The sequence below is a fragment of the Onychomys torridus genome, chromosome 2, assembly GCF_903995425.1.
Source record: "Onychomys torridus chromosome 2, mOncTor1.1, whole genome shotgun sequence".
In the NCBI taxonomy this organism is placed as follows: domain Eukaryota; kingdom Metazoa; phylum Chordata; class Mammalia; order Rodentia; family Cricetidae; genus Onychomys; species Onychomys torridus.
In genome coordinates this window covers 165,811,877-165,834,297 of record NC_050444.1, presented here as the reverse complement: position 1 = coordinate 165,834,297, position 22,421 = coordinate 165,811,877, and the positions used below count along the sequence as shown (strand labels likewise).

The following is a 22,421-nucleotide window of genomic DNA, read 5'->3' as shown; positions in this document are numbered from 1 at the left end:
TTGAGGTGTCTTGGGGATGTCAAACCATGAATTCAATGTTGCATGAAGGAAAACTAAAATGCCAGGTGTAGTGGTGCACATCAGTAAGCAACCCCGGCTCTCAGGAACCGGAGGCAGCCTCGGGAAGGTGAGTCTGGACTGACATACCAGACAGAGGCTCTGCTCCTGCCCCACACTGCTGTGCCCTCTGCCCCCACCTCAGGCTGCCCCCTGGCCATGCTCCCTCCACTTCTTGGCCTTTGCACTCACTGTGACTCTTGTTGACCTACTCTCTCCTTTTATCCGTTAACTCTGCTCACCCTATTTGGTGGCATTTGGGAGGGCAATGGTGCAGACCCCATCTTTTCCCACACGGGGAGCCTGGCCCCTAGGGCCCCCATAGTGGGCGCTGTTACAGCATCATCCCTGAGGAAACTACATGGACTTGGGAGCTGTTTTCCTGAGCTCAGGAGAATCAAGGCTGGACCTGAGTGGCTGGCAGAATTTCCAGCCCTCAGAGTTATCGATAAAATGGGGTGGTGGTGGATAGACCACACCATGAAGGTTGTCCTGGAGATCCTGGTTAGGGCTGCCCTGAAGTAGCCTGCTGCAAAGAACGCAGAGGGTGGGGTCTTCCTTCAGCAAACAGGTTCCCGCAGGCCCCGGCTCTCTCAGAAGGCTTCCTGGAGGAGGCGGAGGAGCCCAGAGACAGGAGCAGAAAGGAAGCGGGCGTAGGAGCGGGAGGGAGAGAAGACAGTACCCAAGGGCGGACTCCGGCCCGAACCCTCAGACTGGTCACGTGAACGCAGGCGGGGCCCAGGTAGTGCGGTGACGCAGCCGGCGCGGCCAGGTGAGGCAGCCGCGGTGCAGCAGGTGCCCAGGGCGCGTCCCGCCCTCCGGCCGCGCAGCCGCCGGCGGAGCCCACCTGGCCCGGCTCCGCCCGTCCGCCCGCCCGCCCGCCCTGCAGGAAGTAGGGAGGGCGGGACCGACCGGCCGCAGGACAGGGATCCAGCAGCACTGCAAGCTATACCCGCCCCGCTGCTCCTCGGCCGCACGCACAGGTGAGTCTGGGCACTGGAGGGCCAGCCGAGGGGAAGGCCACCTGGGCCACCCGGAGCGCCTCTGCTCCTTTCCAGCCTCTCCTGACCTCGGCGACAACGTCGCGCCCCGCCCTCTTGCTGGAGCTGCAAGCCCGGGACTAGGAGCCTAGTTGCTCTGAGCTGCGCAGTCCAAGGGACACTTTGAAGCGGACCGGGTTAGACACTAGGGCGCAGAGACTCCTGGGAAGTCCCGAGGGGCGTGGAAGTGACTCTTCCGGGAGCTAGAAAGGCGGTCTATTCAGATGGGCTCCAAGAATAAGGGGCCTGACCCCCTTCGTGCCCTTTTTCTACCTTGATGGCCTTTGGTGGCCAGCCGATTAAGCCAGGCTCCACAGTTCCTTCCAGCGGGAGGGGACTGCTCCAGAAAGCTGCGTGTGCCACTTCCAGGCTGGACAGTGGGCACCTGACCACCTCCTGCGTTGATCCCCATATTTGTAAATCAGGAGCAGGGATCTATTTTGAGGTTGAGCAAGAAAGATGAAACTGGGGGCATGGGCCTCAGGAACAAGGGTCTGAGTTGGTAGCAGCCACAGTGAGATCTTGGTGGCCTCTACATCACACCTGGAGCCCAGACAGGAGATGATAGCCCCTAAATGGATGCTTGGGTGTGTGTGTCACTGGAGTGACCAACCGTAGGGTGCAGTGTGTGGGTCCATTTGTGACTGTATGCCAGTATGCCCTGATACCCTGGTGTGTGGGCACGAGGCTTGAAAGTTGCTATGTGTTAATTCAGGCAAGCCATTTCAGCCTCCGGGCCTCGGTTTATCTCTCAGAGTGTCTTGATTCAGTCTGCTGCTGCTGTGTTCCTGTTCTGGGGATATAAATGCTTCTTCTATCAGCCCATGATCTCAGGATACCCATGTCCAGAGAGAAGCCTCTCCCAGCACTTCCCGGTGGAGGGAGGGGTCTTCAGGCTTCCTTGAAAAAGTAAGCTGCAGAGAGAACAAGATGGAGAGAAGGAGGTAGAGGCTCCTTGCCACTTTTTTCTCCAAGCACCTAAAACCAGAAACTACTGTTCTTTTTAAAGATTTATTTACTGTATATGTTTAAGTGTTTTGCCTGCATTTATGTATGCATACCACAGGTGTGCCTGGTACCCATAGAAATCAGAAGAGGGCATCAGATCTCCTGGGATAAGAGTTGCAGACAGTTGTGAGCTTCCATGTGGGTGCTGGGACTTGAACCCAGGTCTTCTGGAAGAGCAGCCACTGTTGACTTCTGTTGAACCATCTCTCCAGCCCTGTAGCAAGAAACTTTTGTGGGGGTTGTCCCAGTGTTCACCTCCTTCAAGGCAGTCACTCTCCACCCATGTGTGAGGAAGCTGAGTGAGGAAGTGTGAGTCCAGGGGTGAAGTATCTGGTTGAGATTCTCAGGGCTTGTTCATGGAGACAACAGGTCTGCTCCCGGAAGGTGATGGTTGCATTTCTGTTTGGCCAAGGGGCCTGGACGTTTTGGTTTTGGTTTCTAGATCCATCTTGGCATTGCCTGTGCTCACTCTGTGACATAATGCGCAGGTGACTGTTGCATCGTGAGTCCAGAATCCCCTGTCTTCCGCATCCAGTTCCTGGTTTGAGGACAGCCATCTAGGTCAGGCCGGGGCCTCAGAGCTTGGATCCTCCCCTTGTGTTCTCACTGGCTGGGGCTTGACCCAGGCAGGTCACATTCCCTCTGTCCCAGCTTCTCACTGCTGAGGGAAGACACTCAAGGGCCTGAAGTTGGGGAGGGGCTGAAGACTTAGCCAGCCAGAGAGTACCTTCTGTGGGCCTGTTTTTCTTCCGGCGAACTGGGCAATGGAGGCCTGGCCCTAGGTTCCCATCAGGTCAGGACTCTGCTTCCCTATCCCAAGCTCCCTTAAGGGACCCTGAGGTTACCAGCTGTGTGGGCTTGTTGACTGTGAAAGGGGAATCGGGAGTGATAGTAGAGGTTGTGGGCTAAGACTGGATGCACCAGGTGGGTGGAGGGTGACTCTAGCTGGCTAAGATTTCCCCCCACCTCAGCCCTGTGAGCATTTGTTCCGGTTGGTTGTCATGGGCTGCTTTGTGCTCTGTGGATCCCGGCATCCTGGCCTCAGTACACAGAATACCTGAGGGTCTGACCAACAGTGTCTTCAGATGTTACCAATTGTCTCCAGGTGGACCAAACTGCTCTCAGCTGAGATTCTCTGGGCTCAGCCCCCACCACCTGACAAATGTCACTAGCTGGTTACAAAGCTGAACCGTCCTGCAGCTCAGCCAGGCAGGATGGCCCAAGGACAAGGCCACTGTTGTGGGTTGGCTGAGTCTGCTGCTAAAGAAGCCTGAGCCTGGCAAGGTAGAGATGGCCCAGCCTCAGAGCTGGTAATAGAGGGCCTCAGCAGGGCAGAAAGTCTCAGATTCAGGGTGGTTTAGGTTCTTAAGACCAGCTGTGACCAGCTGCAACAGACTCAGACTAGGAAGAAATCAGGCTGAGGGGACTAGAAGGCAGCACAGGCACCCACAAGATTCATAGGAAGCTGGCCTGTCCAAAAGGGTGAGGGAGCAGAGAACCTGGTGCAGAGAGGCCCATCCATCCAGGACCACACCCACAGTGGTTCCCTGAGGCCTCTGTCAAGGTCTCACTGGCTCTATAGGATATCCTGCCCCAATCATGGTTCTGCTACCCCTGTACCCCAGGGCATGCTCCCACTGAGGGTTATTTAGTGGCAAAGAGAATGTGGGTTGTGGTTCTAAGGCCTCCATTATGAGCCATTTCCAGCGTACCCTGAGCAGAAATGGCTAGCAGTCCTCCGCATCTGGGTCTGCTGAGTGGCTCTGGCCCAGTTTCTGCTCCTTTTCATCAGAACCCCTGGGCAAGTTGGTTCTCAGAGAGCATCAGAGCCTCTTCAGAGATGCAAGGTGGGTCCAGGACAGAGAAAATGCCAGCATCCATTTGGACATTGAGCTCCAGTGTGTTTGGGGGGGCAGTTAGAAGTTGTCCCTGAATCCCAAAGACTTTCAGGGATATGGTGGCCAGGCACCCAGATAGAGCTCCCGAAGAAGGCGTCTTTGGAGTTGCTTCCACACTCTCAGTGAGCCTGGGGTGCCTGAAATAGGCAGAAGACACACCCTTGGTCCATATGGAGTCTGGGAGGCCTCACACCCCACTCTCAGAAGTACTATGGCCATGGCTAGTATTTCCCTGGAGGCCACTAGAAGGAGAATCTGAGGCCTCTGTGTTGGTAGTTTCTTGGTGAACCAAGAGTCAGAAGCCAGCCAGCCTGGGCGGAAGGCTGTCCCTTGGAGACACGGGCTGGAGCAGGGAGTCTACAGTCCCCAGGGACAGAGCCTGTACTCTTGGGCCCCATTGACCACCCATCAGCAGCAGAAACCAAATCAGCTTTCTGAAAGTTTCATGTCTGAGAGACCAAGGCCCAGGGGAGACAAGGCAAGGAAGAAAATGCGTAGCCAGCAGCAGCCACCGGAAAGAAATGTGCAAGAAAACGCGATTCCTGCCCTCTAAGTTAATGGAAGATGTTCTATGTTCAAAACAAGACCAGGATGCTGGGAATGAAGAGCAACAAGGGGTACCAGAAAGCTCTTTGTGGGGGCACAGGAATGTCAAAAGGGCGGCGGAAGTTTTGGAACACTGAGTGGAGTGGGGGCGTCTCCAAAAGGACCAAGGAATGAGAAAAGGCAAAAGGTCAGAAATGAGGGGGAAATTTCAGAGCTTCAATCTTTTTTTTTTTTTTTTTTTTCCAGAGACAGGGTTTCTCTGTGTAGCCCTGGCTGTCCTGGATCTCACTTTGTAGACCAGGCTGGCCTTGACCTCAGAGATCCACCTGCCTCTGCCTCTGAGTGTTGGGATTAGAGGCGTGCGCCACCACTGCCCGACTCAGAGGTTTCAATCTTGATTAGTGAGTAAGAAAAAATGGTGCAAGGATTACCTAAATATACAGATAGCCCCCGTGCTTCTGGCCTGCCCGGAGCCCCAGCCACTGGAGGGTTAAGCAGGAAGACAACAAATTCAAAGCCTGCCTGGGCTGCAGAGCAAGTTCAAGGCCAAGCCAGGCAATCTAGTAAGACCAGGTCTCCATAATAACACGTTATAATAGGGCAAGGGGCTGGGATATAGCTCAGTGGTGTAGCAGTGGCACATGTGAGGTCCCAGGTTGTCTCCCAGCAGGGGTGGGGAGTGTGAGGGATTATCCAGGAAATAATATTAAACTGCATGCAGGTCTAAGAATCAGGAACAGGCTGGTGGAAAGTCTACCTGGAACCTCGCTTAGTGAGTGTGAGGCCCGAGCCCTCCACAAGGCTGTAGGGAGGAGTGCAGGGTCACCGTCTGAGGAAGAGAAGTCTGAAGGGCACCAGGAGGCCTTGGCAGCAAGAACAGAAAAGGTGCTTCCAGATTCTAGAGGAGAATTATCCCCAGTGGGAGAGAAGAGGAGAGAAAGTTAAAAAAATCTACCCCTGCTGGGCTTGATGGCACACACCTTTAACCTCAGCACTCAGGAGGGAGAGGCAAGCAGATCTCTGAGTTCCAGGTCAGCCTGATCTATGTATTGAGTTCCAGGCCAGCCAAGGATACATATAATAAAACCTTATCTCAAAAATTAATTAATTAATTAATTAAAAATTTAAAAAAATATAAAAAAATTAAAGATCTGGGACTGGAGACATGGCTCAGGGGTTAAGAGCACTTGTTGCTCTTGCGAAGGAACTGGGTTTGGTTTCACAACCATCTTTAACTCCAGTTCCAGTTCCAGGGGATCTGACCCCCTCTTCTGACCTATGCATGCTGCAGGCATGCATATGATGCATATACATATATGTATACAATACTCATACACCTAAAATAATATTTTAAAAAATGTTTACAGGCATTAAAAATCTGCCCCCTACTCCTTCCAGAGACAATGTCTGAGATTTGCTTTAGAGAGTAGCCCTGATAGCCTGAGGATAGCCTGAGCCAACCTAAGGACCACCTATCCACCCAACCCCCACCTTGAGATAGGAGGGTGCCCAGGAAGACCCGGAGAAGGAGCATGGAGAAGCTAAACTGGACAGCAGGGAAAAAAAATTAATCGGAGAGCTGGCTGTGGAGGTAATAGAAATGATTAACAAAAGGCAGGCCAGCCTCATGGTCCCCTGCCCTTAGAGCATTCGGCTATGCTGTGTATGGATGCACAGCACAGCCTCCTCCGTCTTGTCTGGACACAAGCTGCAGAGACCTCTGATGTGTGCAGCAGCCCTACTCTCTGGGGTCCCAGACACGTTGTCTGCCAGGCCTGTGGGTGTGGTGCCCGGCTGGGAACGAAAGCCACTCCCAGCAATGGCTCACCTGACAGATTCCCTCTGGGCACCTCTGGCCCTGGAATGGACTTTGCCCTCTGCTGGGAGAGGCCACCGTCTGCCAGGGGCTATGCCGTTCTGCACACTGAAATGCTACCTTAGGAGTGATGGGTGTTTGCTGGTAAGAGAGGCAAACTAGTGGCAGCTTCTGTGTGGTCTGTTCTGAGTGAAATGATCGCTGTGTAAAAGAATTGCACATGAAGTCTGTCCTGGGCCATCCGACGACAGCTAAACCAACTTCTCCAGACCTTGGTTGGTGCAGCTCTGCCCCACACCACATGTGTGACAGATGCCAGTTCCCGGGGGAGGCCTGGTGTGACTGCTATCACCCTCAGCCAGGATTTGGAATGTCCTTAGGAATGTACCCTCCCTTTCTCAGGAGGCACTAGGCCCCAGCCCGCCCCTCCCTGGGTCCGGTGTGTCTCAGCTGCACTCAACTTCTCAGGATAGTTTTAGCCAAGAGCTTCTATGCTGGAAGATCCTGGGGCTCCAGGGGGTGTGCGGGGACAGACCAGATAGCTGGGTGCCTCACACTTTAGTGCGACCAGCCCTGTCCCCTTGTGGGGGCGCTGCTGGGCAGGGTCTTGGTACCATCTGTGCCCTGAAAAATGGGGTAGGACAGAGCTGTGACCTGCCTGGAGCTCCGGGGCCAGTGTGATCTTCCAAGAGGTTGGAGAGTCACCAGTTCTGGAGGCCCTGAACCTATCCAAACAGCCTTGGTCCCCATCCATCTCTGGTAGGGTAGCCATCCTTTCCGGGCCAGTTCAGTCCATCTGGCTTTGTCAGGCAGGGTAGGTAGGCACCACACCCTGGGATGTGAACTTGGGACAGTGCCCAGGGCAAATGACAAGGGGGCACTGAGGCCCAGTGCTGAGCCCAGAGCTTTACTGCTGATGTGGGCAAGAGACATGGAGCTCTCTTGTTTAACCATCTGAAAAACAAACTTCCCCTTTGGAAGGTTCTTTCTAACAAGTTGGTATTTGGGATTGTTTGGTTTTGGTTTTTTGTTGAGATAGTCTCATGATGTATGTAGCCCAGGCTGGCCTCGAACTCCAGTGCCTCCTGTTCCAGCCTCTCTGTTGCTGAGTTTATGTGGTGTGCCTCCACAACCCTCTTAGGCTCATGCCATTTTAACCTAGACAAAGTTATGAGCATATAAAAGGCTTCCTCAATGTTGGCTCCCTTGTTTTTAGAAAAAGGGAAAATGTTTAGAGAAGGGAGTTTTCCCCACTTTACCTCAGGGTCCTACAAAGTCTCCTGAGTGCCAACCTCTCTCATTACCAGTGCAGTGTGGTGTTTGGTTCAGAAAAGGCTTGGCCACTGCTATGTGGCCCCTGCAACCAGTCAGAGCTGTTTAATGGGCTTTGCAGGTCATTTAGGATCCTGTTAGGAAATTTTCAAGTGATGCCTTTGTTCTTATTGAGCCCATTTTGCAGATTTGAAAATTGAAACCAAGCAGTGCCACCTGTAATCATTGAGGACCCCAGGTTCCCAGGCCCCCAGCAGGGCAGCTCTTGACGAGTATTGAGGACCTCCAATCACGGAGGTAAGTGGCAGTGCCGTGGATAGTTGACCCTCAGCATACTGGTCAGTGTGGATGACTGGTTCCCTGGCTCCTGCTGTATTCAGGTCACATTACAGGTCTTCTCACCTTAGTCTCTGGGTCACAGGGCAGTGGGATTCCTTGCCCAGGAGGGACACTTGTGCCTTCCAGTCACATCTCTCCTGTTAGCCAAAGCCAACCTTAGGACTGTGCTGCACCCAAGGGAACAGAAAATGCCAATGCTGAAGAAATAAACAGGGCACTCGGAAACCATTGCTCGGGCTTCCTACTGTGGACGGGGCAGGGTGGCGGGACACCGGTAAGTCAATGCTGAGGAGAAAGAAGTCAAAAGGAGCTGCTGGGATGAACAGGTGGAGTGGCTGAGGGGCAGCATATTGGCAATGGCTGTCAGTTCCTGTCCTGGGCTGGGCAGTGAGCCCCTGGACTGTGGCTCAGATTGAAGTTCCCTGCTCTCACCCCATCTGCATTGTGACCCAGGGTTTACCTGAGGACCCCCAAGACTGGGATTGTGGTCCCCCAAACTCAGAAACATGGAAAGCACAAATGCATATTGGAGAGTGCTATGAGGAAATGTTTTGGAGCCAGTCTTGGTGCTGTGGCAAATGGTGGCTGGGAGAAGGGGAAGCAGCCAGGCTTTACTTGGAGCCTAGCTCTGCTGTGTGTGTGGAAAGCCACTGAACAGGAAGGCCATGTCAGGCGGTTCTCCTCCTTCCACCCTCTATCCTGCTTGCTCCTTATTTTCGTCAGGGCCAGGCATCTGAGGCATGTCTCCAGCATGTCCCTGGGCCTCTGGGTAGCCCATCCCTTAACAATAATGTGAGCCAGGCAAGGCCATAGTCACGTCCACAGCATTTGCTGCAGTCTCGGGAAACCATAACTGTCTCCATGCAAACAACCACACACAAAGTGCCCAGGTATCAGTAAGGGGCCTAGCCAGAATTCTGGTCCTGGTCTATGGGGCCTCTGGGCCCAGCCACAAACTTGCCCTTATTTGAACCCTGCCCAGGACCCAGGACCAGTTACATCAGAGAAAGCAGGGTGGTCCCTGAGGCCCAGTTCAGCCACAGATTGTTTTCACCAGGCCCCTCATCTCAGGGAATAGCTGCCTGAGGCACATAGCCCCAGATAAGCCCAGACTCCAGCTTCCCTGCACACCTGTAAAGCAGCTATGCCACATCCCAGGGGAGGTTCCTGGGGAGCAGCCATAGCAGGTCCTGCTCTCCCTGTCCTTGCCTGGGAGCTGTTATGGGAGGATACTAAGAAGAAACAAGATTGAACACCAGGGAGGCTGTACACAGGAGCCTCTCTGAGCCTCTCACCACTTGCCTGTCTCTCTCTCCAGGGCCCCTCTGCAACCTAGCATGTCCCAGAGACATTCTGACAGTTCTTTGGATGAGAAACTATTGGAATATCGTTTCCATGCAGAGCTGCGACTCGATGCCAATGGGAACCCTATGCCAGGGCTCTCTGTGGTCCGTAGCTCTTTGAGAGCCAGGACCAATGCTGCCTTTGAGCCAGAGGCCTCCGAACCCCTGCAGGGGCCCCCGGAAGATGAGGAACCACGTCCCATCATCCTTAGCACACAGAGCCCTGCAGCACTCAAGATGGGCACCCAGCAGCTCATCCCTAAAAGTTTGGCCGTGGCCAGCAAGGAGGCCAAGACCAAGTCCCCAGCCCGCCACCAGAGCTTTGGGGCAGCCGTGCTCAGCAAGGAGGCTGCTCGGCGGGATCCTCGCTGCTTCTCAACCCCCAGCTTCTCCTTGGATGACATGGATATGGACACTAGCAAGAATCTGACTCGAAAACTGAGGAACCAGTCCTACAGGGCAGCTATGAAAGGCCTGGGGTCACCCAGCAGCAAGGGAGACTCAGTCCAGCTCGGCCCCAAGCTCCAGGCCCTTGCTGAGGAAGTTCCTCGGCCTCCTGCCCAGAGCCTAGCCAAAAATAAGGTAGGGAGATGAGCATCAGGGATGGGCAGTGTCTCTAGGGGCTCAGGAGTTCACAGGCAAGGGGGCAGCCTGGTCCTGTGACTCTTGCATCTGCATCACACATGGCAGTTGAGGGGTGCAGGCTCCTGACCATCCTACTGACCATGCTGTGGCTGGAGGAGGTTGAGTCATGTTCTTGGGAATCTTCCACATCTCTACTTCCATCCAAAGTGGACAGTAGAGGGAATCAGTCACTCTTGGGCCCAAGCATGGAGCCAGCCCGTCTGAAGACACTTTTAGTGGTACCCGGCTCAAGCTGCCAGTGGGTCAAGGAGGGACAGTGTGTAGCCCCCACTACCCGTCTCCCTGCCCTGCTGCTTCCTAGCCTGCCCTGGGTAGGGAGCACACTCTTTCCTCAGCTCTGGTGTAGCCCTGGGTCTTCAGAAGAACAGAATGGAGTCCTAGCCCTTTGGGTTGCAGGAAGGCCATGGTCATGTAGTGACCACTCCTTCCACTTCCCATCCTGCTTGCTCCTTATGTTTTCAGGGTCAGATGGGGGACTTCTGTTTCACAGCCATTCAAGGCCATTGCTTCCCAAGATACAGGTCTGTGGGGGGCTTCTAGACCTCTTGCCAGGGGTTTTCCTCAGGCTGTTCAGGGGTGCCCCAGGCGCAGGGCTCAGTCAGCTTCCGTGAAGGACCTGGGATGGGCTTTTGTGACTATGTGACCCCTAACAGATTTCTGATACTTGGGAGCCTCAGTTTCCCCATATATAAGTGAAGATGGCTGCCATCTAGCTGTAGCATACTCCAAAACTGCCTTTTGTTTCCTAGAGCTGTATACAGCATCATGGGAAAAGCATGCTTACTTGGGCATATAAGCTCCCTAGACCCTGAACCACAACTTGGCGTTGGGAGAAGCAGACACCGATCAGAATGATAGACACCAGCACACAACTTGGTCATGCCACAAGCTTCCATGAAGGCCAATAGTGCTAAGGCAAGGCCTCTGTGTCTACAGTGCCAGCCACTGTCCCTCATCACAGTTCCCTGCACATCTACCTGAGATGCCTGGACCCTTGATGTGCGTTCCTGTATCCCAGGAACTGGATCAGTGCTGCCACTGCCCCCTGGTTGGATCAGGCCAGCCAAGTTCTCATTCATTCATTTCTCAGCAAGAGTCCCATCTTCAGCACACATCCTGTTGCATGCCCCATGCTGGGGTACTAAGCTGTGGCTGCTTCTCAGAGCTCCTGTGCAGAGAGGGTGTCACAGGCAGGCAGGTGACAGTACAGGAGGCCCTAGGAGCCTCCTAGATGAGAAGGCTCCCCATGGTCTCAGGGACAGGAGGGATACAGTAGAGGAAGGATTTGGAATGGAGGAGGTGAGGGAGTGGGGGAGGGTGAGAAAAGGAGCTAGGCCAGGTTCAGCTGGGAGTGTCACACTTTCTCCACCTGTAAGAGAGTTTTCAGGCCCCAACTGGTTCTAAGAAACCAGAAGCAACTGGCTTCTGCTTTCCTGGAACCAGTGTACCTATGAAAACCGGGTGTTCCCCCCCCCCAGGAGTGGGGACTGTGTGGGGATGCCAATGTAGAGTGGGGTTTCCCCAGAGCTCTGCCCCAGGTTGCCTCTGCAATCCCCTCCCTCCGTTTCTGGGGCCCTGAACCAGTACCAGGGCCAGACTCTAACCAAGAGCATTCTGCCCACTCCAGCCCCTCTTCATTCCCACCACGTCCCACTCTCTAGGTAATGCCTCTTAACTGGCTTAGCCCCTAGGCAGCCTTCCTGGGCCTATAGCAGCCCCCTGCCCTGTACCCCAGCTTTTACCTCTTCTGGCCTCTACTTTGTGAAGTTCCCTCCTCTCCCTTACATATCTTGCTGTGGGATAAAATCTCTGGGCTGCCATAGTAACACAAGGGGGGTCTACCCATGCCTCCCTCCCCACTGACTGCTGAGGTTTCTGGTCTTCTCTGCAGAAAACTCTGGGTCGGAAACGTGCACACAAGGGCTCCTTCAAAGATGGTAAGTGGCTCACAGGAAGCTGAGGGCTAAGCATGGCCAAGAAGGGGTCTCAGTAGAGCCAGCCAGGGACTGGGTAGGTCTGAGAAGATGAGATCAGGCTGGGCAGGACATTGGACACAGATCCCAATTGCTGATGTGACTGTATGTCTCGTAGAATTCCCTTGGACTCCTAAACTATGTGACCCAAAGACAGGACAGGATAGCCCTACACTATCTTGAGTATCCAATGGGATCCAGGTTAGATTATAGGGCATTAGGCCTCCAGAGGGGCAGACACTCTTCTCTGTTCTCTGCATGGAATCTTCCCGGTCCAAAGAGAGCCTACTGGGCACTGCAACTTGTGAGAAAGTAATAATCATTGTTGTATCTTCCTGGTCCCACTGAGGCATGGTGACTCCAGCAAGAATATCCCTCCCTCCTGGCTCATGTTAGCTCTATAGGTGGCCACAGGCCAGAACACAAGGATTCGGGCCTCTCTGCAAAGGCTCTGGGGCACACTCCCTGTGTGGAACAGCAGCAGTGCCCAGTCTCGGGTATAGACTGACACATCAGCTGCATGGCCTCAGAGATGCCCTGAACTGGGTTAGCCCATGCCAGGCTGGGCTGGTAGTATTGTTGGCTCATGGCCAGCAACCAGCATACTCAGGTCCCGCCTGAGTACCCCAGCCTCCCTCTCCCAGACAGTCAGCCTCATGCAGCTCTGGTTAGTCTACTTGTCCTTGACCTGGAGTGCCACATTCTACACTGGGCTGCTACCATCTCCCAGGCTTACCTTACACCACTGTAGGACCCAGTGGGCCATAGGGGAGCCTGCATGTTTTTGAGAGCTTTGTGGGGCCCTTGGGAGGGCCAGATTACCCCCAAACTCTCATGCAGATAGGCAACTGTGCTCTCTCCAGAACCCCAGTTGTACCAGGAGATCCGAGAGCGGGGTCTAAATACCGGTCATGAGTCTGATGATGACATACTCGATGAGCCTGCCAGCCCAGAGGGGTCTCAAAGAGCGGACACCACCATTGTGGTCAAGAGCTATCGGCCTGCCCAGCTCACCTGGAGCCAGCTCCCAGAGGTAAGGAGCTCCCATGGCCTTCCCTTCCCTAGCTTGTGGTAGCCCAGGCCCTTACAAGGAGTTCAGACTTAGCTTCCAGAGTCACTGGGATACACAGTTGGCCTGTGGAGCAGTGAGTGTGTCTTCTGACCTGGTATGTAGCTGGAGGTCTGACCTGAAGGAGCTCTGGGAGCACAAGGAGTTCCCTTCCTAGGGTCCTCATCTCACTAGAGCAGCCCCCCATACTTCTCACATCTGAAATGGGGCCCTGTCCCAGCTGTGAGGGCTCAGTCAAAAGCAGGGCCAGGATGCATAGTGGATGCAGCACTGAGGACCTGGTTGGCTGCTGTTAGAGGCATGTGACCCCTATCCTCTGCAGGCTGTGGGTGTGGCAGGAAATGGAGATGGTGGACCCAGCCTTTCCTTCATTTCAGTACAATGGAGCTTCTTGTTTGCCTGCTGTGGGATTGAGGGACCCCCCCCCCCATGAGAGTGTCCACAGTGGGACCCTGGCCAGGCAGGGTCCAGCCAAGGGCTGCAGCAAGGCAGACTACTTCACAAGTAGAAATGTCCAGAAGTATACATTACCCTGCTGGATGCCAGAAGCTGAGGACAGGTGATTCCTCCATCTGGGATGGGGCTCAGTACACTGCACCCCATAACATTGCCCAATATTTAGAGCCTGGCCTACTCACGCTTGGAAAGCTGCAGGGGCCCCATGCATTGTTGACAGTGCCTCTGCCAGGCTGTGAGTAGGAGAACACAAATGGAGGCAGTTCTCTATCCTGCAGAGGCCAGGCATTGTGACGGTCCAGCCTGCCCTGACATGCTCTATATCAATAGGCGTGGGGGGAGCCACGATAAGACAACCTAGGGCCATTGGCCCCAAGAGGGTGAAGAGTGCAGGTGATAACAGCCTATGCCTTCCCTGGCAGGATTCTGACTCAGCTGCTCAGGTGGTGTCTGAATCATCACCACACACAGGCACGCATGTGCGCGCGCGCGCACACACACACACACACACACACACACACTCTCTCTCTCTCTCTCTCTCTCTCTCTCTCTCTCTGTGTGTGTGTGTGTGTGTGTGTGTGTGTGTGTGTGTGTGTGTGTGTGTGTCTGTCCCTCTCTCCCTTCCTCTGGACTCCCTGTCTTTCTTCCCGGCCTGGTCTAGGGCTCCAGAGATGGAGTGGCACTGTCCTGTGAGGTTTCTATGGAGAGGAAGATAAACTGAGGAGGCACAGACAGCTGAGGGTTCTGATTGGAGGTGGCTCTGCTCTCCAGGCTGGGTCTGGCCCAGAGGAGGATGGAAGTGGGGACCTGGCTCCATTTGTAGGACCTGTGACCCATAGCTCCTTCGCCTGTGCTCTCCTCAGGTGCTGGAGTCAGGTGTCTTGGACACACTGTCAACGGAGGAGCGCAAGAGGCAGGAGGTAAGGCCACTGGGAATCCCTAGACATGGTGTGGGTCATACAGTATCCTGGAAGTTGGAGAAGAACCAGTGACATGCTGTACTCATCTACCCTAATGGCCACCTCATGGGCCAGATACCATGATGGCTGAGGACTGAGCCTCTTGGTTGCCTTGTGAGCCCTCAAGAGCATCAGGAAGGAGCCTATCTTTGCCTCCTCAGGAAGAACCAGAGTCCTGGCCAGGATGAGGGGCATGGCTCAGTGGTAGTGTTTGCCTAGCATGTGTCAGCCTGTGTTTGATCCCTTCCCAGTACCATCTTCCACAGAAAGCAGAGTCCTGGCCACTTCCACACAGCCTGACCTGGTGAGCCAGAGCATGTAGTGATATGGCCTGTGCAGCAGTCATGACAGCCCTCCGAAGGGGCCCACACCCCAGTCTTCCTCCCTCCCTTCCAGGGCATGTCCTGTCATTCTGAGCATCATCTTCTCATGCAGGCCATCTTCGAGATCCTCACATCTGAGTTCTCCTACCTGCACAGCCTGAGCATCTTGGTGACTGAATTCCTGCAGTCCAGGGAGTTGAAGGCCACTATGACACAGACAGAGCACCACCACCTCTTCTCCAACATCTTGGATGTGCTGGCTGCCAGTCAGAAGTGAGCTTCCTGGCCCTTCCACATCTGGGTCTCCCTGGGTCCCCAGGAATGCTACTTTGCCTTGCCTCTAGGCAGCCATCATGGCAATGATGTCAGTGGGCTCTGGGTTATAGCTGTTCATGGGAAGCTTGGAGCAGCCACTGACTTCAGACAGAACATGACAACCTCTAAGAGCCTTGAGAGCTGGCGATGGGGACACTGTGGGCATCCTAGACTCCCAGGATGGGCGGTGGGAGGCACTTCTCCTCCATACAACCCTATATTACCAATGGGTATCTCACCTCAGCACTGGGCATAGTCAGCAGCACCCACAGAGTACTCACCCAGCCAGGTGGCAGCCTCGAGTTGCATCCCCAGGTCATGTTCTATCCAGCAGTGTCTGGTGGCCTGGCTGGGCTCTGGTTGCAAGGCCTAGAATCAGAAGAGGGGCCAGGCATGCAGCTACAGGCTAGTGAGGACCTGTGTCGTGTGTGTGTGTGTGTGTGTGTGTGTGTGTGTGTGTGTGTGTGTGTGTAAGTGCTTTTGTGATTGCATATACAAGTGCCTGTGTATGTGTCTTTGCATCTTCCAGTGGGTATCTCACCCCAGCACTGGGTATAGTGCCTGCCTGTATGTGTTTTCTCTTACCTGTATATGTGCATGTATTCATGTCCTTAGCACCATCTGGTCATGTTGTGTGTGGGGTCAGTCAGCCCTTGCTGCTGCTGTAGTCCAGGAGACCCCAGGCCTCCCTATCCTTTAGCCTTGGCTTCACTGATGAGGCTGGTGCCTGAGGTCCTCTCCTGGACCTCAGTGGTGTCAGGAGAAGAACAGGTCACAGGGTGCTAGTTCACAGGCTGCATGTCAGGATCAGCCTGGTCCTTGCTGAGCCCACTCAGAGTCTGCTGTGATGTCCTCTCTACCTCGTGAAGTTTCATTTAGACAGGGAACAGAGGACTGTCCTATCTCTGGAGACAGGGACTTCCTGTAAGAGATTCAGTAGCTAACTGTGGGAACTACTCGCTCCTGACTCATCGGAGGGGAAGGGTCCCGGAAAGTGGGTTGCCCTCATGCAGACTCCTGCCCCAGTATGGTCCCTAGATGCTGTGCAGCCTCTAACTGCTCAGTGTGGCCATTGCTGCCCTGGTGTAGGACTCTCTAGCCTCCTCCCTAGCCATTCATAGTGATCTCCTTTGAGAATTGGTACTATTTTGGGCCAGTAGTGGGAGGCTGGCCCTTCCAGACCTTTCCAGGAAAACATAGGGTTCATGCATTTCAACTGAGTGGCCTGGCTTGCCTACTTGTGCATGGTGGATGTGTACAGGCAGCCTCAGCTCCATCCATCCATGGGGCCCATGTGCTTCTGAGCCTCTCTATTAGTTACACAACGTTTCCCAAGGGCCAATCACTCTTAGAATCAGTTTCTTTTTTATGTCTTTTTAAATTATTATTACATTTGTGTTTTAATTTTATACACCAGCCATGGGTTCCCCTGTCCTCCCCCCCCCCCCCCACCCCCACCTTCCCCCTATCTCCTCCCCTCCGTTCCCATCTCCTCCAGGGCCAAGACTCCCCTGGGGATTCATTTAAACCTGATGGATTCAGTACAGGCAGGTCCAGTCCCCTCTGTCCAGGCTGAGCAAAGTGTCCCTGTGTAAGCCCAAGGTTCCAAACGGCCAGCTCATGCGCTAAGGACAGATCCTGGTCCCACAGCCTGGGTGCCTCCCAAACACTTCAAGCTATTCAATTGTCTCACTTATCCAGAGGACCTGATCCAGCTGGGGGCTCCACAGCCTTTGGTTCATAATTCATGTGCTTCCATTCATTTGGCTATTTGTGCCTGTGCTTTTTCCTAGCATGCAGTTTCTTATAGGAAATGGGATCCATGTGGGTAGAGGGTCTGTTGAGTTCTAAGGGCCCATACTCACATCCAAGCTTGGAAAGGTCTTCTCAGATGGACAGAGTTCTCCCAGCTGCCTAAGCCAGGGCCTAAAGACATGCACATAGCTCAGAACCAGCCACTGGCCCACATACCAAGTTGCCAAGACCCAGGGAATTGTGGTCATTTGCTCACTTTGTCACCATCCTGCCTGGCTCAGCGGCTAGCAGTCTCTCCAGGACCTCCTCACTTGCCCATTATGGGCTGGACTCCATCAAAGTGGATAGTTGTGAATCCTTGCAGGGAGTTTGCCTGGCAGAATCACCTTAGTTTCAAGGCCCATCCCAAGATAGACATGGCTCTTCCTGGGTCTTTAAGGACCCCAATGCATCATAGGATCGCTGCATCTGTCCTTGAACCTCACACCCAGGGACAGGCATAGTGTTGGGTGTTACAAAGGCAGTGTGGAGAGCTGATCTGTCATGGGGGGCAGGTCCCCTGAGGGCTATTGGACAAATGTGGTCTAGATTACACAAAATTCTGCCTGACTCACTGGGCACCTGCCATGTATTGCCTCCACAGATTAGTCATGCAGACATTTTTGTCTGCATACATGTGTCTATGCAGGTGTGTGCACACAGCCACCAAAACTGTGCCTTTACTTCCCTAACCACTCCCCACTTCAATGCTGCAGGTTCTTTGAAGCCCTGGAGCAGCGGCACAAGGCACAGGTGTGTGTGGAGGACATCAGCGACATCTTGGAGGACCACGCAGAGAAGCACTTCCACCCTTACATTGCCTACTGCTCCAACGAGGTCTACCAGCAGCGTACCCTGCAGAAGCTGTCGTGAGTGGGCCCTTCTGCCCCCAGCCCTCCTCACACAGGTCCCACCTGTCCAACCTTCTTCTGAAGTCGTGACAGTTTCCCTGTTGCAGGAACAGCAATGCAGCCTTCCGAGAAGCCCTAAGGGAAATTGAGAAACGGCCCACGTGTGGAGGCCTGCCCATGATCTCCTTCCTGATTCTGCCTATGCAGAGGGTGACCCGACTGCCACTCCTGACAGATGTGAGTATCCAGGAGGCTTGGGTGCAGCCACAAGAACACCCCTGGAGGCTCTGCCTTCATAGTTGCCTCTCTGACCTCTTTCTCCACACTCATACATCTGTAATTGGATAATTACAATGCGTATAAGACAGTGTGATTAATCTTGATCACTCTGCGGTTGGTAACATGATACTGTAGCCTGTAGACACATACTTAGGTAAGTGCCCATACACCCTTGGCCCTGGAACTGCAGAAATACTGCTATTCCCCAAGATGGAAAGGACAAGATGTGTGGTGCCAGCTCCCTTTCCCTAGCTTGGCCCCAGAGGTGCAGGGGCCATATGTGGACAGGAGCCCTCTGGAAGTCCTTGCTTGCCTTGAGGCCCCTCCCTGACTTCCAGAGTCTGGAACTGGTGGGGAGCCCCTTCCCATGCAGGGCTCCTTGGGAGGGGCTTGGGTGCTTCACAGCTGTTATCCTCCCCCAGACACTATGCCTGAAGACGCAGGGCCATCCTGAAAGGTATAAAGCTGCCAGCCGTGCCCTGAAGGCCATCAGCAAGGTAAGACGACTTCTGCCCCCAGCTTATCTAACAGGATTATTCATCCCAAACTTCTTGTGGTACTGATGGGGAAAGGGCCTAGATCCAGTGCCACCAGGGGGAGGCACTCTGGAACATCCACAGTCCTACACCCCTGCCTGTGGTATTCATGTAAACTCAACCCTGCAGCTGGTGAAGCAGTGTAATGAGGGGGCCCACAAAATGGAGCGCACAGAGCAGATGTACACGCTGCACACACAGCTGGATTTTGGTAAGGTCAAGGTAGGTGCCTTGCCAACCCACCCACCTTACTGTTGTCTTCATCCCAGGAGTCAGAGGCTTCTGGGGACAGAGGTTGGGGGACCCCTTGAGCTGCCCTGACTCAGGGGGAAGGGGGGAAGGGGGTGTCAAGGCCTCTCCAGGACTGGCTCCCACCCTCAGCTTAGGCAGAACATTCAGCAAGTGCCCAGAGAATCGGGGCCACTCAAGGCTCTCCTGTAGGGGAGAACAGGGCCTGCCCTGGTACCTGTGGGCCAGCTGCATGGCCTTCCCTTAAGGTTCAGGAATATCCCATTGGTTCTCCGTTTACTCCTAACAGGGACAGCAAACTCAATTCAGGGAGGCAGGGGTTGTCCCTACCATCACCTCCACCTTGCCGTGTCCATTTCCTTCACCTGTCCACTTTGTCCCCAGTCCCTCCCGCTCATCTCTGCCTCTCGCTGGCTCCTGAAGCGTGGAGAGCTCTTCCTCTTGGAGGAATCCAGCATCTTTAGGAAAATCGCCAGCCGACCCACCTGCTACCTGTTCCTGTTCAACGATGTCCTGGTTGTCACCAAGAAGAAAAGGTAGGCACTAGGCTGCAGATATCAGGCGAGAGAGCAGCCGGGAGTGGAGTGGCCCTGAACCCCTCCGACTTTAGCTGACATTCATTGGCACACCTCACTTGAACTGGGATGGCCACAGAATCAGATCTCTGCTTTCTGCAGGGCTGGATTTCCCTCTCTGGCCATGGAAGCTGTGTCCAGGCCCAGGAGACCAGTCTTAGGAACACTCTTGAGGTTAATTGATGACTCTCCTGTGTTCCCACAGTGAGGAAAGCTACCTGGTCCAAGACTATGCACAGCTAGACCAGGTACAGGTCAGGAAGCTGGAGGCCGCAGAGCCCTCACTGCCAGGAGGCAGCAGCCGCAGTTCCTCTGTGCCCCACCCCTTCCAAGTGAACCTGCTACGCAACAGTGAGGGCCGCCAGGAGCAGATTCTGCTGTCCTCCGACTCAGCGTAAGATGGTGAACCCCAACGGGAGGGGAGCACATGTGCAAACAGGAGCCCCGTGAGGATGGGATGTGCCGTGCTGTGTCTGAGAGCTTCTATATGCTGAGCACTGCCAGTGCCCGGCAGAGCCATAAGCAGAATGCAGCCTGTCTCTGGGTGTTTGTTTTCCTCGTGGGAATACACCAACTGATGAATGGCTGTACTTCCAGTAACCAGAGAGGGAGCTTCAAGGGGAAAAAAGGATGAGTATGGATGTGATCGATGGGCCTTCATCATTGTCAAGGTGGTGTTTAGGTCAAAAGCCCAAGGGACAGAGGGAGTGAGGCAGCAAACACAGAGAGAGGAGTGATCAGCCAGAGCTCAGCTGTGCAAAGGCCCTGAGGCAGGAGCACCCTGCTGTCAGGCAACAGGATGATGTCAGGAGCCAAGCACAGTAGGTCAGGTCAGAGTAGTCAATGAACCTGGGATGTAGAATGGGCTCATGGACCCCAAGGAGAAAGGAGGGTCTCAACTATGCTCTCTGTGGCCTCCAGGAGTGACCGGGCCCGGTGGATCACAGCCCTCACCTACAAGGAGAGGCAGTGGCAGGACCTCACCAACAAAGGAGGTGAGTGCGGGGTGTGCAGATTGCAGCCCTGGGTAGTGGTCTGTCGAGATAGCAGGCCACACATAGCTTCCCCGGGGTACCTTGCTTGGGTGCTGGCCCCTGTATGTACTTGTGACTATGTCCATGTAGCCACAGCTTAACCTGATTGTCCTTAAGAGGCCGGAGGTCCTGCAGCTGGGGAAACTGAGGCCAAAGGAATGGAACAGGCTAGCCCATCAAAATGTCACTTCGGGCCCTGGCTATTCTCTTAAGGGAGAGAAGTCCATCTGCAGGTGCCAGGTGTCTGTCCTGCACCCCTGGAAGGCCAGTCTTCATCCCAGGGAAGCTGTCCATCTTGTATTGGGACAGCTGGCGCCATGTGTCTGTGGGACAGTACTGGCCTAGCTCTCTGTATTTCCCCTAGACCTGCCCCAGGTGGAGATCACCAAGGCATACTTTGCCAAACAGGCTGATGAGATCACATTGCAGCAGGCTGATGTTGTCCTGGTCTTGCAGGAAGAGGACGGTGAGTGTGGATGGGCCACACCTGAGTGGGTGTCAACCAGGCAAGGGTGCAGAGTGTACTGGGGTGCAGCAAGAACTTCCTCCAAGAATGGGGCTGGGGAGATGGCTCAGTTGGCACAAGGACCTGATTTTGAACTCAAGAGCCCACATAAAAGCAAGCTAGGGATGGTGGCACATGCTTGTGTCATCCCATTGCCAGGGAAGCAAAGACATGCAAATCTCAAGGGCTCATTGACCAGCCAGCGTAGCCTAGTTGGCAAGCTCCATGCTGAGGATGTCTTTGGGCCTCCACACACACATAGGTGTATGTGGATCCATACACACGTGCATAAACACACCACGCTCAGTCTCCTCAGAGGGAAGACTGCAAGTACTGGAGTCATGGGACCAAAGTGAGTTCACTCTGAGCCCTAAGTGAAGCAAATGCGTGTCTGCTCCTGGTGGTCCTGGCATACCCGGCATAGGCCCCTACAGGGCACAAGTCACACTGGTGGAGTGGGTGGCCAGGAGCACCTCCTTAGTGCTCTCTCAAGGCAGGAGGGGTGGTCAGTTCCAATAGTCACCCAGGCCCTAGAACCCTCAAAAGCAGAGGTGGGATGAGAGGGATCCCTCTCATCTACCCCTCTGCATCCAGGCTGGCTACATGGAGAGAGGCTTCGGGACGGAGAGACGGGTTGGTTTCCCAACAGCTTTGCACGCTGCATCACCAGCCGTGTGGCGGTGGAGGGCAACGTGCGCAGGATGGAGCGGCTACGTGTGGAGACAGATGTGTAGCTGGACAGCTCAGAAGCCATCCATGGTGGACAGTCCTCCCACCAGCAAGTGGTCCTCCTGCCTAACCCCAGAAAGGGGGAGGGGTTTCTCATGGGACACAGCTCTGTTCCTTGGGCCTTCCCATAGCCTCACGGTTGAGTGCAGAGCATAGGACATCTATACATTCCACCTGCTTTCTTGGAAGGCTTTCAGGCAAGCTCCTGGGGCCCACATTCTGGTAGGAGTCCAGCCTGGCTCCTCTCTGGCCACCCCTTTCTTAGTCCCTGGCCACCTGAGCCACACCCAGGCCAAGGGTGATACAGGACTGCTGCCTTCATTGAAGACATCCCAGATCCACCCCTCTTTCCCAAGTGAGACAGGGGACAGTGTTGGTGGAAGGTGACCTGAGGTGCAGAAATACTGTGATGGAGGTTTAAATAACATTAAACTATTTCTTTAAAACTTGGGTTGACGCCTGAGCTTAGGTCACAGCCACTTGTCTCAGTGAAATCCCGAGGTATAACAGGTGCGTGGAGACTGGCCTCAGGTCTGTCCTCAGCTCTGACCCTTCTGTCTACCAGCCAGAGTGTCACAGCAAGGCTGTGACTCCTGCTTGTGAGGTCAGCAATGTTAACAGCTGGATCTTACAAGGCTTAGCCTGACCACAGGGTTCTGAGAGCTGGGACACAGTGGAGACACTCTGAGTGGTGATCCCAGTCTCTGCAGACCTCCCTCTTGGGGATCTACAGGCCAGAAAGGCAGTCAAGCTAGGTCTCTCCAATAGCACCCCCAGCCTGGTGCTGAAGCCCCATGCCTTTCTCTGCTT

The 22,421-nt window shown here is 54.4% G+C and overlaps 1 protein-coding gene across 1 annotated transcript; it reads left to right on the top strand.

Moving 5' to 3' along the window:
• The first annotated feature begins 853 nt into the window (after nt 1-853).
• On the top strand, nt 854-22,144 carry Arhgef16 (Rho guanine nucleotide exchange factor 16). The gene is made up of 16 exons (XM_036179144.1): nt 854-1,040; nt 7,825-7,934; nt 9,295-9,901; nt 11,856-11,901; nt 12,801-12,970; nt 14,326-14,382; nt 14,857-15,017; nt 17,570-17,722; nt 17,812-17,941; nt 18,406-18,480; nt 18,649-18,741; nt 19,153-19,304; nt 19,549-19,737; nt 20,265-20,338; nt 20,742-20,843; nt 21,477-22,144. Exons 3-16 carry the CDS (start codon nt 9,314-9,316, stop codon nt 21,614-21,616), a joined length of 2,130 nt encoding a protein of 709 aa, XP_036035037.1. The 5' UTR covers nt 854-1,040; nt 7,825-7,934; nt 9,295-9,313; the 3' UTR covers nt 21,617-22,144.
• Nucleotides 22,145-22,421: the final 277 nt, after the last annotated feature.

Coding starts and splice junctions, on each gene's coding strand:
- Arhgef16 (XM_036179144.1), top strand. CDS start 9,314: ATGTCCCAGAGACATTCTGACAGTTCTTTGGATGAGAAACTATTGGAA. Junction 14,383..14,856: donor AGGAGCGCAAGAGGCAGGAG/GTAAGGCCACTG, acceptor CTTCTCATGCAG/GCCATCTTCGAGATCCTCAC. Junction 18,742..19,152: donor TGGATTTTGGTAAGGTCAAG/GTAGGTGCCTTG, acceptor CTTTGTCCCCAG/TCCCTCCCGCTCATCTCTGC.